We start from the raw sequence: 17596 nt of genomic DNA on the forward strand, positions 1-17596 counted from the left end.
GCGCTACTCCTCTCGTTTGGGAGGAGTTCCGAAATCGATTTAAGGAGGCGGTTAACTCGAGATTAATGACGACGTCGTGTGAACGGATACAGCGTTAAATCGGTATATCGGCCATTAAACCGATTTAAAGTCGCAGTGTAGACCTGGCCTGTGATTCACATCCTGCTGCCGGGACTCAGTGACCCCAGCGATCGCTCCCAGAGCTGCATCCCAGCTGCTCCTGGGTCCTAGCGAGCAACTGATTCCACTGCAGTCACCTGCCCCCAGACCCTGCCTCCTGGGGCCCCATGGCCCCTGGGCAGGGGCGGCTTCTCACAGCATTAAGGGACATCAAGCATAGAAGCCACTGTGTCAATGGGCAGAAAGGAGACGTGCAGAACCCCAGGAAGTGGGAGAAAGGAGGTTTCTATGGAGATGGGGATTGTTCCAGATTCCCCAGTATCAATAGGGGCACATGGGTGATGGGTCCTGCTCCTAGAGAGGCAGCCCAGGAGCAGGAGCTGCAGGTGACGTTTCTTGGTAACACTGATTCAGTGTGTGATTCATTTTGATAACAGACTGGCATAGAGAGCAGTTTGTCAGAGACGGTCTCCTGTCTCCACACCAGGCTCACTGGCTACTAGCCCTGGGCCAGAATTACAAGCTCTTCTCCCCCTAACTCGGGCCCTGCATCGATCAGCACTTTGCCATCAAGTTCCTCTGATTATTCCTAGGGCTAGATTAACCATTCCTGGGCAGAAGGTGTGACATTATTGAAATAATCTGGGACCATATAGAACATGGTTGCAACCAAGGTCCTGAAGTGGCACCAAATCTTATGTAAAAAGGGTCATATAAGGTGTCTAAGACCAGGTTATGGGTTACTGGTTATGATTATGCTGTCTATATGTATGTATCATTTTGTAGTTGAAGTTATGAGTATTGGCTCTATACCAGGGATTGGCAACCTATGGCACGCGTGCCAAAGACGGCAAGCGAGCCAATTTTTAATGGCACGTTGGAGCCTGCCGCGACTTCAGCATGCCATTAAAAAATCCTGTCCAGCCCGGCCCGCTGTCCTCTGCCCTCCGCTCCCCGGGCAGGAGAAGGGAGCAGAAGCATAGCTGTGCGCACAGGGTGGGCAAATGGTCCCACTCTCCCAGCACAGCAAGCTGCGGGGTCCGCGCTCCTGGGCTGGAGAGCCAGGCCTTCCCCTGCCTTCTCCCCTCCTCTGGAGCCCTGCCGCAGCGCGCAGTGCTCTGGGGGTTGGGGCTGTGAGCTCCCGCGGGGCAGCGTTTGACTCTGCGGGGAGGCAGACACACTTCCCGCTCAACTGGAGGGGCGGGGCTGTGTGCTTCCGCGGAGCAGCATGTCTAGCTCTGTGTGGAGCCTCATGGTAAGGGGCCCAGGGCTGGGGCGGTTGGATAAGGGGTGGGGGCAGCAGGGGACAGCGTGACTGGGAGGGTGTGGTAGGGGCGGGGGTGCTGGAGGGGCACCAGGAGTGCTGGGGTGATGCATGGGAGTTCCAGGTCTGTCAGGGGGGAACCCCGGACCAGCAGTGACGGTGGGCCGGCAGCATAAAATCAACAGTAATTTCATTTAAATGCAACCTAACATTTTGAAACCTGGTTTATTACATACCACACTAAGTAGTTTATAAAAAGACATAGAGAGAACCCTTCTAAAAAACAGATAAAGTATACGGCACGTGAAACCGTTAAAATTAGAGGAAAAATGAAGACTCGGCACACCCGCTCCTGAAAGATGCTGACCCCGATGCTATACGTCTGTAGTTAAATTTGTGCTGTGCCGGAGACAGCCCAGACAGTTGGTGTGCTCTGCTACCTGCTGAGCACAGTAAGGACCATCAGTCTAACAACTAACTCGGAGAGCGAAAGGCAAAACGCCGTGTAACCAGCAAAGTACTGCAAGAACTTGCCCATTGACCCAGAACCCATTTGCTGTAATTTTCCACATAAGAACAAAGAAATGCGACACCTGAAAAGCCTATAAAAGGCGAACCGATCTCCATCGTCGCAAATCCTGCTTCTTACCCGAAGAAACTTGCTAACAAACTGAAATCGCTGCAAAAAGGACGGCATGAACCACCCAGCGGGGATGTACCAGAGACTTGATAAACCTGCAGTTATCCATCACTGCTACAAGCTGAACTAAAAACTGCCATACTCGTAGATGATTCAACCAAATTCTAGCTCTCATCTCTACTTATTTCCCTTTATGAATAAACCTTTAGATTTTAGATTCTAAAGGACTGGCAACAGAGTGATTTGTGGGTAAGATCTGATGTGTATATTGACCTGGGTCTGGGGCTTGATTCTTTGGAATCGAGAGAACCTTTTTTTTATTGGGGTGTTGGTTTTCATAACCATTCATCCCCAGGACGAGTGGGACTGGTGGTGATACTGGGAGACTAGAGTGTCTAAGGAAATTGCTTGTGTGACTTGTGGTTACCCAGTGGGGTGAAACCAAAGTGCTTTTTGTCAGGCTGGTTTGGTTTGCCTTGGGGTGGAAAAACCCCAGCCTAGGGCTGTAACTGCCCTGTTTAAGCAATTGGTCCTGAATTGGCACCCTCAGTTGGGTCCCGCCAGAACCGCATTGTCACAGAAGGCAAAACTCCCTCCTGTGTATCCCTCTGCCCCCTGGCTCCCATGTGGGCACTGACAGCAGCTCCCCATGCTGTGCCTGGATGTCAGCGGTGAAGCACCAGCTGGTCTGGTTCCAGGGCTGATGCTCTGCACATACTGGATAGGCCCGAATGTCGCACCACAGTTATGATGGAGGAAGGGAGAGGAGGCTCTGGGGCCAAAACTGAGTGAGAGGCATTGTGCTATGTGGGTTTCAACGCCAAATTTTGCCTTGGTGTCCCTCCCCTGCAAACACAGGGCAGGGGCCTGGGATAAACTTGAGTGGGCAGTGGGGCAGCCCTATGTAAGGTAGGCCAGGGAACACTTAGCGTGAAGAGCGTACTGGGGTTTAGATATGAAATGGGGATCTGTGTGCCTAGCCTGAGGCAGCTGGGAGCATGCCCAGTACCAGATCTATAGGCACTTGGGGGATTTAAATGACAGAAATGTAGGTGCATAGGCTCTTTCAACACCTTCAGAGTTAGGCAACAGCTAAGTGGGGAGGAGGGGTTGAGGATCAGTGGCATCTAAATATCAGAATCAGGTACCTAAAGCAAAAGTAGCAGCTAGGCACCTAAATTAGCCCCTGGTGTCTAACCTCCTTTGATAATCCCACTAGGCCCCTATCTGCATCCTCAAGTGCCTAATACCTTTAAAAATCCAACCCTAAGTCATTTTGGAAAAGATGGTTTTGAAAAACTTACCCAAAATCTAATGTACTTTAAAAATCAGTTTAATATAATCTGGGCCCACAAGCACTAAACAAACTTCAATCAGAACAGTGTGGGGCTTGAATGGTATCACTCCAGGGCAGGGTCTGACAGTCAGTGCTAAATGTCTGAACAGACCCATTGTTAATGATTATTGCTAAAGCCAGTAGCAGATTTACTTTTTTCAGAAAACGTATCCTGCGCTGTAGGAGTAAGTGCTCTAATTGTGGGGAAGAACAGTCTGTATTTGTCAATAACAGAAGCTGAATACCTGCTTCAAGGGCAGAGCCTCATTCTCTCAGCAATCTGGAGGTGCTGCCCCCTCCCCTCATCATTCCTCTTGGGGCATCACTGGTAGCCCTTTAGATTACATAGTCACTCCTGACATTTACAAAATCATTAAGTTGGTTGTTCTGCATATTGAGACTGTAAGTTCTTTCCCTTAGGAGCTGCCTCTCATGATGTGTATATACAGCACCTAGCACAACATGGCCTTAGTCTTCTGTGGAGCCTCTGGCTTCTGCTGTATTACAAATATTCATGGTATTAACTTAGACATGATTATTTTGTAGCCAGACAAGAATAAATTTGGGGAAAGTTGTGGTATGTGGAACAGGCCGAGTATCAACAGAGAGAGACTCCCAAACCTACCACTCTAAACTTCCTGTTCTGCTAAACCTCATTCATATGTTCAATTTTACTACTGCCAATAGCCCCATTGATTTAAATGGGTCTGAGCTAGAATTAGGTAGGTGGTAAGGTTGAGAGAGCAGGAGTCTTGGGTTGAAACATACACACATAGTATGGGTGACCTCGCTGTGCAGTTCTGCACCAGACCATGTTTGCATTGCTTTTATGGTTAACCTCCACTATGAATCTGCTGGGTATTTAATGTAAAACAAACTACATTTGGAGTGTGAGAAACTAAATTCTACTTTCAAAGGAGGCACAAAGACAGACTCCTCTTCCCACACCCACCCCAGCTCCGTACTTTACATGCCCAGCACATTGCTGTGCCCAAATCCCCCATGCACCAGCAACAGAGCAACATTTACAAATTGGTAGAAAAGTGCAGAGAACCCGTGAGAGATGCTAGGACCCAGTCACAAAGCAAACACTCCGAGGGCAAGGAATTCAAGGAGTTTAGATTAGAGTGATGCAGTGTGCGGTGAGTTGGGCAGAGTGAGTCTCTATTGTCCCCACACAGGACAAGGTGGTAGATGGGTGGGTGGGTGGGGGGTGGGACCAGCTGGGCTGTCAGGCTGGTCGTCTTCCTCTGGCCTCAATGCGGGGGGTCAGCCTGGCTTGAAGGCTGGACCAGGTGTGTTGGCTTCTCCAGCTTCCTACTTGTCTCTGCCCAGGGTCATTCTCATAGTAATTCGGAGATGCTGCCCCCTCACCTCATCATCCCTCTTGAGGTATCATTTGTAGCCCTTTAGATTTCATGGATGGCTTCACCCGGCACTCATAGGGCAATACTTGTCTCTCTTTGGCATTGGTGCAGCAAGTTCACAGTTCTCAGCCTCAGTTGTCTGTCTCTCAATAGACAAGACTGCAGTTTCCCAGGTCTCTCTCCCCATCTTGATTGTATCTCATATCTCTGAAGGGGTCAGGGAGTAACTCCATGCCCTGATCAATCTCGGCCTCTTGGAGTATGAATCTAGCACTCAGGCTAGGTATTCGTGCTCAGAGATATTGATAATTTTCATTGTTCAAACAACACAAATATCTCATGACAAAGCATAAAGGTTAAAATAAAATAAAAAGGACTCTTCTGGAAAATGATCATTTGTCTCATAAAGTCCCCAGTAAACTTGTGCTACATCCTGTCAACCTAAACTAATATCAAAGTATGTGACCAAACAGCCCTGAGGAAGAGAGGAAAACCAACAGTACAAGGTGGGCTACAAAACACTCAGGTTCATAAAGTGAAATCCCACACAATCATAACTCCGAAAAGAAGAAAAAGCAAATTTATCCATTTGCTTCTGAACTGGCTAAATCTGCTTTACTCAGCACCTCCTCATTACTTGATTGTGTCATTTACAAAAGTTTTACCACTGTCCTAATGCCACAAATCATAGAATATCACGGTTGGAAGGGACCTCAGGAGGTATCTAGTCCAACCCCCTGCTCAAAGCAGGACCAATTCCCAAATAAATCATCTCAGCCAGGGTTTTGTCAAGCCTGACCTTAAAAACCTCTAAGGAAGGAGATTCCACCACCTCCCTAGGTAACCCATTCTAGTGCTTCATCACCCTCCTAGTGAAATTTTTTTCCTAATGTCCAACCTAAACCTCCTCCACTGCAACTTCAAACCATTACTCCTTGTTCTGTCATCTGGTACCACTGAGAACTGTCTAGATCTGTCCTCTTTGGAACCGCCTTTCAGAAAGTTGAAAGCAGCTATCAAATCCCACCTCATTCTTCTCTTCTGCAGACTAAACAATCCCAGTTTCCTCAGCCTCTCCTCCACGTGCTCCAGCCCCATAATCATTTTGTTGCCCTCTGCTGGACTCTTTCCAATTTTTTCTACATCCTTCTTGTAGTGTGGGGCCCAAAACTGACACAGTACTCCAGATGAGGCCTCACCAATGTCCAATAGAGGGGAACGATCACGTCCTTTGAGCTGCTGGCAATGCCCCTACTTATATAGCCCAAAATGCTGTTAGCCTTCTTGGCAACAAGGGCACACTGTTGACTCATATTCAGCTTCTTGTCCACTGTAACCCCTAGGTTCTTTTCTGCACAACTGCTTCCTAGCCATTCGGTCTCTAGTCTGTAACAGTGAATGGGATTCTTCCGTCCTAAGTGCAGGACTCTGCATTTGTCCTTGTTGAACCTCATCAGGTTTCTTTTGGCCCAATCCTCTAATTTGTTGAGGTCTCTCTGTATCCTAACCCTACCCTCCAGCGTATCTACCACTCCTCCCAGTTTAGTGTCATCTGCAAACTTGCTGAAAGTGCAGTCCACGCCATCCTCCAGATCATTAATGAAGATATTGAGCAAAACCGGTCCCAGGACCGACCCTTGGGGCACTCCACTTGAAACCAGCTGCCAACTAGACATTGGACAAAAGGAAACCGGCTTTCAACTAGATATTAGACAAAAGGAAAAAAGAAAAAAAACAAACCAAATCCAAATTCCGCCCATCTATAAATGTTCTGGACTTGCCTGGAAAGAGCCCAGAAGCCACTTTACCAAGAGATGGAAATAGTGATTTTAGCTCAGAAAGCTCAAACTGAGTTTGGGGTTCATTTGAATTCCCCCCTCTAGGTCTGGGACACTTTCATCTCTAGCCCTCAGGAGTCTGAGTCAGGAGCAAATAAATCAAAGCTTGATGCTTAAGCAGGGAGAGCAAAGAACATTGTTGGAAGTGCCATGCTGGGAGGTGGGGGGTAGAATGGGGAGAGGATAAACTCTCCATGGCTCAGACAGGGGCTGTTGTGTCAGGGTGGAGTGTGACAGTGAAGGGGAGAGAAGGGAATCCCCCATACTCATCCTTAAATAATACGGAGCCCAAAATACCACATTTTCCTAGCCCTGCTCCAGAACTTTTAGAATCTATTTAATTCTGGTCTCTAAGGGAGTCAGTATATATATAAAAAATGTTTTTGGCATAACCTGGAGCAATGTGAGACTATGTGAGAATGGGACACTCTCTCCTCAAAAGGGGAACTCAGTAACTCTAGCAATCACTCTGCTAATGAGGGAGGGGGGGAGGGAGGGAAAAGGGTGAAATCAGTATATACAAGAAAGTTGGGGTCAGTCTAGATTAGGAAAAGTGGAGGAGGGTCAGGGGAGATTTGCTAGCTAATCCCAACCACTTTTCCCACCACAGACAGACTCTTGGAGGCTGATGCTGTGGAGGCAGAGGTGGGATCCCGAGGCCTTTAGACCTCCCACAAAAGATACTATGGATATCAGTCCCTCTCATTGATGCTTTCTGAATGCAGAGAAGGCAGGGAAAAGGGGCTGAGGATGTGACTGATAAGAGTAAGCACTTCTCTTTCCTATACCCTCCTCTCTTACCCCATGATCCCTAACACTTTATTTCCCCTGCACTCAGCACCCTCTGCTTTCCACAGTCACCAGACCCAATCATTCAATCCCCCAGTTTCCTCCCCCAAACCCACCCCTCCTGGTCCCTTCATATTTGATCCCCCAGAACCCAGCACCTTAGGGGATTTAGAGAGGGCAAGTGTTGCCAGCCTCAGGGACACTCACTCTGCAGGAACCAGCTCCAGGTAAGTGGGGGAGCCCAGCCCAGGAATATTATTGGAAGATGGGGGGTGGGGACAGGTGTCCAGAGTGAATGTGGGCCCTGGACCAAGTATCCCTCTCCTAGTCTCTATGGAAGAGGAATCATGCCTCGGAAGGGAAGGGTGGAACTTCATCCAGGCAGAGGGAGCTTCTGGAGGAGTTTCTCTCTCCTTTCCCCCCAGCACGTTAGCAGGAGGCAGGAAGGCCCTGAACTTCAGCAGCCAGGGCTGCAGCAGGGAGGAGGGGCTGATCGGGACTTCTCCTCTTCTTCCTGGGCTTTGTTTAGACCAGGCAAAGCCAGAGGTTCCCTGATCAGCTCAGGATCAGCTGCTGCTGAAACCTGCCCCGAGACATGGGCAGCTGGATAACTAGGAGCCAAATGCCACTGCTGTGCAGGAAAATTAGGAAATGGAGTTTTTATTATGGCCGGCCCTAGTCACGGCATTGAGAGAATTTCTCTCCTGTGTGGAGGAGTCTCTGGTGTCCATTGTGGTGCTGGCTCCAACTGAAGCATTTTCCATGCTAAGGACATCTGAGAGGCCTCTTCCTTTTGAAGATTTGCTGATGATGCATGCCATGTGAGCACCAAATGAAGGTACCCACACATTCAAGCTCTTTCTTCTGGGCATTATCCAATGGGGAATAATGTGTGAGCTCAGACTGAATCTTTTCCTGAAGTTACTGAAGCTTTTCCCACAATCCAAGTTTTTATGGGTTCTCTGTCTTGTGTAGATTGTCAGATGTGAAGTCAGGTTTGATCTTTGAATTGAACTTTTTCCACAGCTGAGGCATTTATAGATTCTGTCTCATGTGACTTCTCCAACATGACGTTGGATTGAAGCTTTTCCAATCATCCAAGCATTTATGGGGTTTCTCTGTTGTCTGAATTGTCAGATGTCTACTAAGGTGTGAATTCTGACTGAAACTTTTCTCACAGTGGAGGCATTTTCACAGTTTCTTCCCCTTGTGGATTCTCCCATGCTTAATATGGCTTGCGTGCTGACTGAAGCTTTTCCCACAATCCAAACATTTATAGGGTCTCTCTCCTGTGTGCAGTCTCTCATGGGCAATAAGATTTGAGCTCCAACTGAAGCTTTTACCGCAGTCCAAGCATTTATAGGGTCTCTCTCCCGTGTGGGTTCTCTGATGTGTAATAAGGGCTGATGCTGCAATAAAACTTTTCCCACACTCAAGGCATTTATATGGCCTCTCTCCCATGTGGATTCTTCCATGGCTAATAAGATGTGAGCTCTGACTGAAACTTTTCCCACAGTCCAAGCAATTATAGGGTTTCTCTCCTGTGTGGGTTCTCTGATGTACAATAAAGGCTGATGGTGCACTGAAACTTTTCCCACACTCAAGGCATTTACATGGTCTCTCTCCCGTGTGCAGTCTCCGGTGGGTAATAAGATTTGAGCTCCGACTGAAACTTGCACTACACTCCAAGCATTTATAGGGTTTCTCTCCTGTGTGAGTTCTCTGATGTGTAATAAGGGCTGATGCTGCAATAAAACTTTTCCCACACTCAAGGCATTTATATGGCCTCTCTCCCATGTGGATTCTTGCATGGCTAATAAGATGTGAGCTCTGACGGAAACTTTTCCCACAGTCTAAGCATTTATAGGGTTTCTCTCCTGTGTGGGTTCTCTGATGTACAATAAGGGCTGATCGTGCACGGAAACTTTTCCCACACTCAAGACATTTATAGGGTTTCTCTCCTGTGTGGGTTCTCTGATGAATAATAAGGGCTGATGATACAGTGAAACTCTTCCCACACTGAAGGCATTTATATGGTCTCTCTCCTGTGTGGATTCTGCTATGGCAAAAAAGTCCAGAGATATTACTGAAGCTGTTCCCACACTCAAGGCATTTATAGGGTCTCTTTCCCCTGTGCAGTCTCCCATAGTTAATAAGATTTGAGCTCCCACTGAAGCTTTTACCGTAGTCCAAGCATTTATAGGGTTTCTTTCCTTTGTGATTTGTCAGCTGGGCTGTGGTTTCCTTGGGATCCTTGCCTCCTCTCCCACTTTCAATGGATTCATCTACTTGCTTTCCTTGGCAATTTTCCAGCTTCCGTTCTGACCTGTGCCAATCACTCCAGGCTTTTCTCTCTTCAAAGCATTGGAAAATATTCCCATCTTCTCTACTCAATATGCTTCCTTGCAGTTCAACTTGCTCAGGACATTCCTGTTGTGGATTCCCCTCCTCGTTCTCACTCATTGTCTCATCACCTGCTGGAGGAAAGAGAGAATTCAGGCAGGAGTCATTTCCTGGGCCGGTAGAAAATACAGAAAGGGAAATAGCGGAGAGAGAAAACAATGCATAAGCTGTTGGAAGACTGAGAATTTGGATTCTGCCTCCACATCCCATTCAAACACTCACAGGGAAGTGAAGACAGGGATAAAAATCCTGACAGCTAACAGGGTGGGTGGGAAGCCATGAGTGATATGACACCGGCTGACCACAGCCTAACCTGGGTGGGATGAGACAGAACTGAGGGGGCTCACACCAGATTTTTGGGATTTTCAGCTTTTTCCTTCTTTTGCAAGATAGTTTCTTTGTGTGTCACTGACTCCTCACCTGCTTGGGTACCTCTTGAGACCTTCATTTCCTTGGAGGCCTGGAGATCCGGGACCCACGGCTCTTCTCCTGCTTCCAGCCGGGCGATCAGGTCAGGTTTGGGAATAGGGAATCCTGCTCACGGGACGAAATCAGGCATGATCAGAGTGCACTGAGGATTGGTGAAGTATTTGTCACAAAGGACACATCTTGAGTTTAAACTGACCCCATGAATTACTGGGGGGTTATGGGATCTGAATGGATGGGAACATGGTCTCTGAGCTCCGTTGGGAGAAGCAAATGTCTGGGGGGGGGGCGGGGGGGAGTTGTCACACCCTCATTAGGAGTTTTCAGGATCTGTGGGCTCTGGGGGACTTGCTGAGGCACAAACAGCTCTAGTCTTAAACCCCTGGATACATCTAAACCTCCAGAGGCCAGAGCCCTCCCCACACATGGAGCTATTTCCAAGAAGGGAGGTGCACAGAGATCCTGCATGTGAGTGAGAATTAATGCAGATAGGATAATACACTGCTCCTGCCTCGTGAGAGCTGGAGGGATGGGGATAAATTAGCATGTCCATTAGGTCCATGACTCCCCTATCCCACTGGAGGGGGTATGGAGATGAATGGCTCTCTTACACTGAAGCTGTGGACTATGAGACCCAGTCCCCTCTAATGTAACTGACTAGGGAAGAACCTGACCAGGTGCAGAAATGCAGGCCCCAGGGCTTCAAATAGCTGAGGGGACAGGAATCCTTACCCAGAGAGGTCACAGTCTCATAATTCTCCTGCATGACGTCCGTGTAGAGGGCTCTCTGACCAGGGTCCAGCAAACCCCCCTGCCCCTCGGTGAAATACACAGCCACCTCCTCGAAGGTCACCGGCATCTGAAAAAACAGGTGCTTCCCACTCAGTACCTCCTGCCCCAGCCACAATCCCACTATTCATGTGGGAAGAAGCACACAAATAGGACAGCTCTGGGAGGGCCAGAGGAGCAGAATCCCACCCCTACCCTGCTCAGAGTGGCCAGGAGGCTCCAGGGAACAGAGAAAAGGTGAGAGCTCCTTGTCCCTCCCAGCAGAGGGAGGAGGGAAGGGTCTTCTTATTTACCACACACCTACTGTCTACAGGCTGATGTGGGAAGCAGAGCTCCGTGCAGGGAACAGAGACAGGAATTCCTGCACCTTCCCTTTGTATTTCACCGCAGCCTCTGCCTAGTGCATTCAGGCTCCAGCACTCTGGTCTGTTTTCCCAGTCTTGTCCAGGGGGTTGTTGTTTCCTGTTTCAGAAATGGTGGAATGTTCACTCTCCTCCTCACATTTGGCCTGTTCATAAATCAGGCCCTAGGCTGAGCATGTTCCAGCAGATTAAACACACCCTGTCCTCATTTCTGCCTGCCCCTATGCATTTCCTGCCCCTCCCTCTCCACAACAATCCTCCCCAGCAGTTCCCCCCAAAATCCCATACCTGAGCTGGCTCCACCACAGCCATTTCCCTTCCCCGTACCCTAGAAAAATGGGATGATCTGGAGCAACACGTTGTCCTTATTCTGCAGCCTGTCAGGGTGAGAAGGGGAATTTTCTGAACAGCGTTAGTCCATTTCACACCCCGATTCCCCCCAGAGTCTTTCCCTGCAGACAGACACTCTAGACTCTGCCATGCAGGGCAAACTCTCAGTGACATTATTACAACACAGACCTGACCCCTTCCATGGGGACTAAACCCAGAAGATACTTTTAAACAGTCCCAGTAACAGAGTCTCTGAGTCAAGCACTAGAAAAGAGCAGAATCAAAGGAGCTACTTTGGTGATCCCCCAGACACTGTCCCCAGGAAAGCACATTCCCCCAGCAGCGCGGGGACTAGGTAGAGGCAGGAACTGACTTTTCCTCTCTCTGCTCCTCACCTTCTTCTCAGGACAGTCAATCTGCCCAGGGGTGCTGCAGGAAATGGAGCTGGGCAGGGCTAGGAGCTGGGAACCTCCCTCCCCGCTGATTGCTCTTGCTGCCCCTTCCAGTCTCTCCCCTTTTCCTTCTGCATGGAAGAACTGGTTACTGTCCTGTCATTCCTGTGAGCTTTTCTCTCTAATAGCTACTGCCACTGCTAACAAGCGTGTGACAGAATGTATCAAGGGCAGCAGCTCTGGGACTCGCAGACAGCTGGGAGCAGAGATGGGGTGAGGAGGGGCCATTTGTGCAGAGTCAATTTCCTGTCCATCCCCAGCACTTTATCCCAGATGTCACTCATCACCTGGAGTCTCCAACAGAGCCCAGGGCTGCCCTAGGGGCTAGTTTCAGCCAGAGGAGAAAGTCCTCCCTTGGCTGGGCACACAGGGGCTTTAATGATGGTCTCTCCCAGCACAGACCCTGCAGGGCAGCTGCACAGCCTGAGCTCCCAGATCACAATGGAGGCAGCAGCACATTTGCCCCAGGAAGCCCAGCTAGCTCCACGGCTCTAGTATCCTGAGCACAGAGACTGACACTGGCCTCCTCTGCCTTAGCAATTACCAGAGCCTCCATGTGCTGCTCCTGCAGCCCCAGGGACAATCAGGCCAATGCTGATTTCATTTGCCCATCTGGACACTCACAGGAACCAGAGAGTCAGTCCAAACTGGAATTTTGTACTGGAACCAAAACTGAACCATAGTTTTTATTTACTGACTGAATTGACCCTGAAAAAAAAAGTGGGTGGGGCAGAGAGGATCAGTTAAAATAAAGATTCAGCATGATTTCAAGCTCAATATAAAAAAATGCAGTGATCTCATTTTAATTTTAAGAGAAGAAACTAATTAGCCAATGGTCTGGTGATAGCTTCCAGAACAGCCTGCCCCAGGATAGTGAGAAGAGAATGAGAACAGAAGGGGGCCGGTCCACAAGCACAGGGACGGAGGAGGAGCTTCCTGCACACCATAGGAGGCAGAAGGGGGGCCCAGAGTATAGGAATCATCTCTGAGATGCCCCCTTGGAGGGAAAAGAGGGGGGGATGCTCCCTTGGCCCTGAAGTTCTTAGTATCTCTTCAAGCCCAAGAGCAAAAGTAATGGCCCCTCAACCTTCTCCCTTAGACAGGCTCCGCCCACCATCTCCACCCCCTGGGGCAGCTCCTCCCTCCCACTTGAACCAGGGTTCATGCTCCAAACTCCCTTCCCCACTGAAGCCAGCTGCAGGGCCCACTCCCAACTCCTTCCGTCCCTCCCCACCCCCCCGGCACTGTCTGATGCCCACTTCCACCCCCAACTATCAGAGGAGGACAAAGTCAAGGCAAAATTTCATTACACCAAAACATGGAAGAAGATGGAAAAGCTTCAGTCAGAAGTAATGATGTCATAGAATCTGTCAGACATGTCTGAAATTGAAAGATACATTGGAACTTCTTCTGAAAGCTTCTGAAATCTCTAAAAAGGAAGTGATATCTGGACGAAGGAAAGCCCAGAAAAGGATTGGGCCAATTCTTGATTCATTCACAGACAAGCCATTTCTCAATAAGAACAAACTACTGGGAACATCCAAAAAATGTCTTGCCCAAGCTTAATCAACTAGCAAAAAATGTACTGGTAGTTCCAGCAACACAAGTGAGTGTTGAAAGAAAATTTCCAGGCCTCATATGTATCCTTTCACTGCAGAGGTCCAATATGGCAAAGTAAATGTTGAAAGATATTATTTTAGGTTGTTCAGCCAAATTGTTCATTAAAAAAAAATCATATTTATTTGACAACAAAAAAATCCAGGAAAATTCATGTAAAGTTAAAGTTAAAAAATAAATAAATAGTCAAAAATCAAAACAGTTTCCATTTTAAGCTGCAGCTCTCTCTATTTAATTTACCTCCACTAAGATTGAAATAAGATTTAAACTGGTAACTGAACTTTTATTCTTGTTTCTTTGGGTGGCTAGAACCAGAAATGAAACCCAATATATTGAATGGAACTGAATCTGAACCAAACCAAAATAAATACCAGTTGGATTCCTTGCCTGCTGTCGCTAGCAGCGACTCTGGTTTGACCCAAAATCCTGCACAGAAATCTGAGTAGGATGCTGCTGAGTCCTGTGAACTCCAAGCATTTAACATACAGGAATCAGACCCCTAAATAATGAGATTGTCTTAAAAATATCCAAAAATAAATTGGGAGCAGGGTGTATGTTGGGGGAGCAAATTTCCCTTATAAATATTGAGTCCTTATGGGTAAATCCCCTATCCACCCCTCCCACCCCCCGCCTCTTGTTCAAGCATTCATTTCCTGGGGAAAAGGTTGCCCACTAGCGGCTGGGCAGGGCAGGGCAGGCCCACATCCCACTCCAAGGGCTGGGGGATCTGCCCTTGTAGCTCTCACCATCCCTCTCCCTTCTCTGACCCTCTGCTCTCCCTTCCACAGCCAGTCTCCTCTTGCTCTCATATTCTCCCTTCAGTCTCCCCCACAGCCCCCCTTTTCCTTCTCTTTCTCCCCTACAGCTTCCCTCTTTTCCAGTTCTGTTCCCCTGAGCCCCAGAATTCTCCCCCTGCCCCGATTCTTGTGTGTTCCCTCAGCCTCCCTACATCCCCATCCCGGCCCCTGCATCCCTGTCCCCACTTCCTCCCCTACCTCTTCAGCCCCCTTCCTGCTCCCATGCCCCGCCCTATCCCTATTCACCTCTAAATCCCTCCTGCCCACACATCCCTGCGCCTCTTCAGCCCCCTTCTGGCTCCCACCCCCTCTATCCCCCCAGGTGTCTCTGTCCCAGCCCCCCCACCACGGCGCGCGCTGGTTTCACCCGCCCTGCAAACAATGGGAGCTGGCGGCAGCTTCCCTGGGCACAGGGCAGGAATCGCAGCCAGCTCCGCTGGGAGCAGCCTGGGCCAACCCTCCCCCTGCAACCAGGGTGGCACCGGGGGCAGCGCTCCGTGGGGGGATGGGCAGGTCTCTCTTACCTTCCCTCCAAGCGGTGCCTGCCCTGGGAGCAGGGGCTGGGGCCCGGGACGGGGGGGTCCTGGCCAGGCTGGGGGCTCTGCACTGGGAGAGGCTCCTGGGAGCAGCGGGAATGTTACTGCTGGAGATTTGCCTTTCCCGGTTGCAGCCAGGGCTCTGGGGTCCCCAGCAGCCGCCGCCGGGACTCGCGGACCTTGCGTAGGCTCCCCAGAGCGCCCCAGTCACTGCAACGAGAGCAATTCACTTCCTGGTGCCGGGCGTGAGTGACCCCAGCGATGGCTCCCAGAGCCGCATCCCAGCGGCTCCTGGGTCCTAGCGGTCAAGGGATTGCACTGGAGCCCCCTGCCCTAGTTCCTGCCTCCTGGGGCCCCACGTCCCATGGGCACCGGCAGCTTCTTTCAGCATTAAAGGGGCGTCGTACATAGAAGCCACCATGTCCCTGAGCAGACAGGAGACGTGCAGAACCCGGGGAGGGGGGGAAAGATTTATATGGAGACTGGGGATTGGTGCAGAAGTCCCCAGTATCATCAAGGACAAGGGGGTGTTGGATCTTCTTGGTCCTAGAGAGGTTGCCTAGAGCCCGGAGCAGCTGGGGACACATTTCTCAGGGCACGCCACCCTAGACAAAGGAATGTAATTTCCCTCCCCGCCTTCCACCGCAGTTACTGCCATAGGACTTTGTAAGACCATGAGAATGTATTTACATCTTGCTTACACAGAGCCATCAAGCTAACCAGGGTTGGAGCAACCCCACCAATTGCACCAGAGGGAGCTGGAACTAAACGATTTGCGTTTTAGCAGACAGCCGTAGGTACCGACTCCAGTCCTGGAGCACCCACAGGGAAAAATTAGTGGGTGCTTCAAGCAGCCAAGCTCCTCCTCCCACCCCAGCGCCCCGCATCCCTGCTCCTCCCCCTCCTTCCCTCAGTGCTTCCCGCCCCCCTCAACCGCCTAACAGCTGTTTGGTGGTGCTTAGGACTTTCCAGGAGGGGGAGGAGTGGGGATGCAGGGTGCTCAGGGGAGGAGGCGGAGAAGAGGCAGGGCAAGGACAGGCACTTGGGGGAAGGGAGTGGAATGGGGCGGGGAGGGGGATGGGGTGGGAAAAGGCAAAGTGTGGCAGTGACTTTGGTGAAGCGGTGGAATGGGGGTAGGGCAAAGGCGGAGCAGGGCCAGGAAAAGGAGGGGCCAGGGGTAGAGTGGGGGTGTCGAGCACCCACTGCGCAGAGAGGAAGTTGGGGCCTATGGACACAGCTCCCCTGGGGAAGAAAGCAGCAAGACTCAGCCTTCAAGACAGATCCCCTGTTGCCTGCCTCACAGCTGGAAATAGACTTTTCTCTGGAGATCACCCTCAGAAGAATCCAGTTCAAAGGTTCACTGGACTCTGAAAGAGATCGATCTAGGGCTGCCTTTAAACTGAATTGCTTGGTGACTACCAGGAAAGTAACAAACTATTGCAGATTGACTCCTTAAAGGGAGAACAACCCTTAGCAGTCCTCTGACTGTTCCAGAACAAGGCTAGACATTTCAGAAAACCCCTGTGATGGTGTACACCATGAGGCTTTATGGAAATATGCTTATGAATGTATATATAACCCTTCTGCCCCTCTGAGATGGCAGCAACAAGGGCCAGGTTCAGTATCCAGGGGTTCCGTTTCAATAATGCAATGCAAAACCGGCTCAAGCCCCCACCCAGTGACCTGGGACAATTACATACCACCCCCCCAGGGCGCCTCTAGGAGGCAATACTTCCCCTCTTGCAAGCACAGAGTCTGAGTGTAGCAAAATCCTTTTAACAAAGGAGGGAAACAATGTGGCATCATATTGGGGAAACACCACAAACAGGATTCATAACATAAACCATGAGCAAAAGACCCAGCAAGTAAGTTTTGGCAGTGTCCTTTTCCCTTTAGGGTCTTAAGTCCAATCAACTCAAAGTCCAAGGACCCAAAAGTCTCTGTCCCTGGTCAGTGCCTCCCCAGAGTTCAAAAGTTTATCTGCAGAGTTTTACCTCCCTCCCCAGCCTGGGTGGAAATGGGGGTGGGGGACATACAGGGTTTTAAGGGGCACCTTACCTGGGCCAGGGCTGACTACCCCATCTCTCCATGGAGTTCTGCTGTAGCCTTCACCACAACCAGCTCCACCACTCCTCCTGTCATCCCCACAAACCACTCCACTCACTGTTCCATGGGCTGCTCCAACTTTGCTGCAAACTGATCTGCTCTACCAGCTACTTAGGGATAGATTTTCAGGCACCCCCACTACTTAACACAGCATTCAGCTCAGTAAGTTTAGCTCTTTTACTGATTTCAGCTTATAGTAGAGAAGCCCCAGTGCTGGTGCACTATTGGCCCAAAGTGAACCCAGCTCAGCAGCCTCTAGAGAGGCCCGTAATAGAACCAAAATTAGCTCTGCTCTTTAACAGTGGAGAGAGGAGATGGTGCAATTGGTGCTCCACAGCCCCAAGCCCAAGCCCAAGCCCAAGCCCAAGCCCAAGCCCAAGCCCAAGCCCAACTTTCTCAATTCACTGAGTTTTGGAACCCATGT

General features: G+C 49.9%; 1 protein-coding gene across 1 annotated transcript in view; it reads right to left on the reverse strand.

Annotated features, from left to right (window-relative positions):
- LOC116824329 (uncharacterized) overlaps positions 1 to 11815 on the reverse strand; it is a 159130-nt gene extending 147315 nt beyond the window's left edge. The window contains 5 exon segments of the mRNA XM_075071954.1: positions 8602 to 9831; positions 10178 to 10291; positions 10916 to 11042; positions 11623 to 11673; positions 11675 to 11815. Of these exon segments, the coding sequence (XP_074928055.1) occupies positions 8602 to 9831; positions 10178 to 10291; positions 10916 to 11042; positions 11623 to 11673; positions 11675 to 11815 (1663 nt within the window).
- Between the last annotated feature and the right edge of the window lie 5781 nt (positions 11816 to 17596).

This window comes from Chelonoidis abingdonii, chromosome 13 (assembly GCF_003597395.2).
Source record: "Chelonoidis abingdonii isolate Lonesome George chromosome 13, CheloAbing_2.0, whole genome shotgun sequence".
In the NCBI taxonomy this organism is placed as follows: Eukaryota; Metazoa; Chordata; order Testudines; family Testudinidae; genus Chelonoidis; species Chelonoidis abingdonii.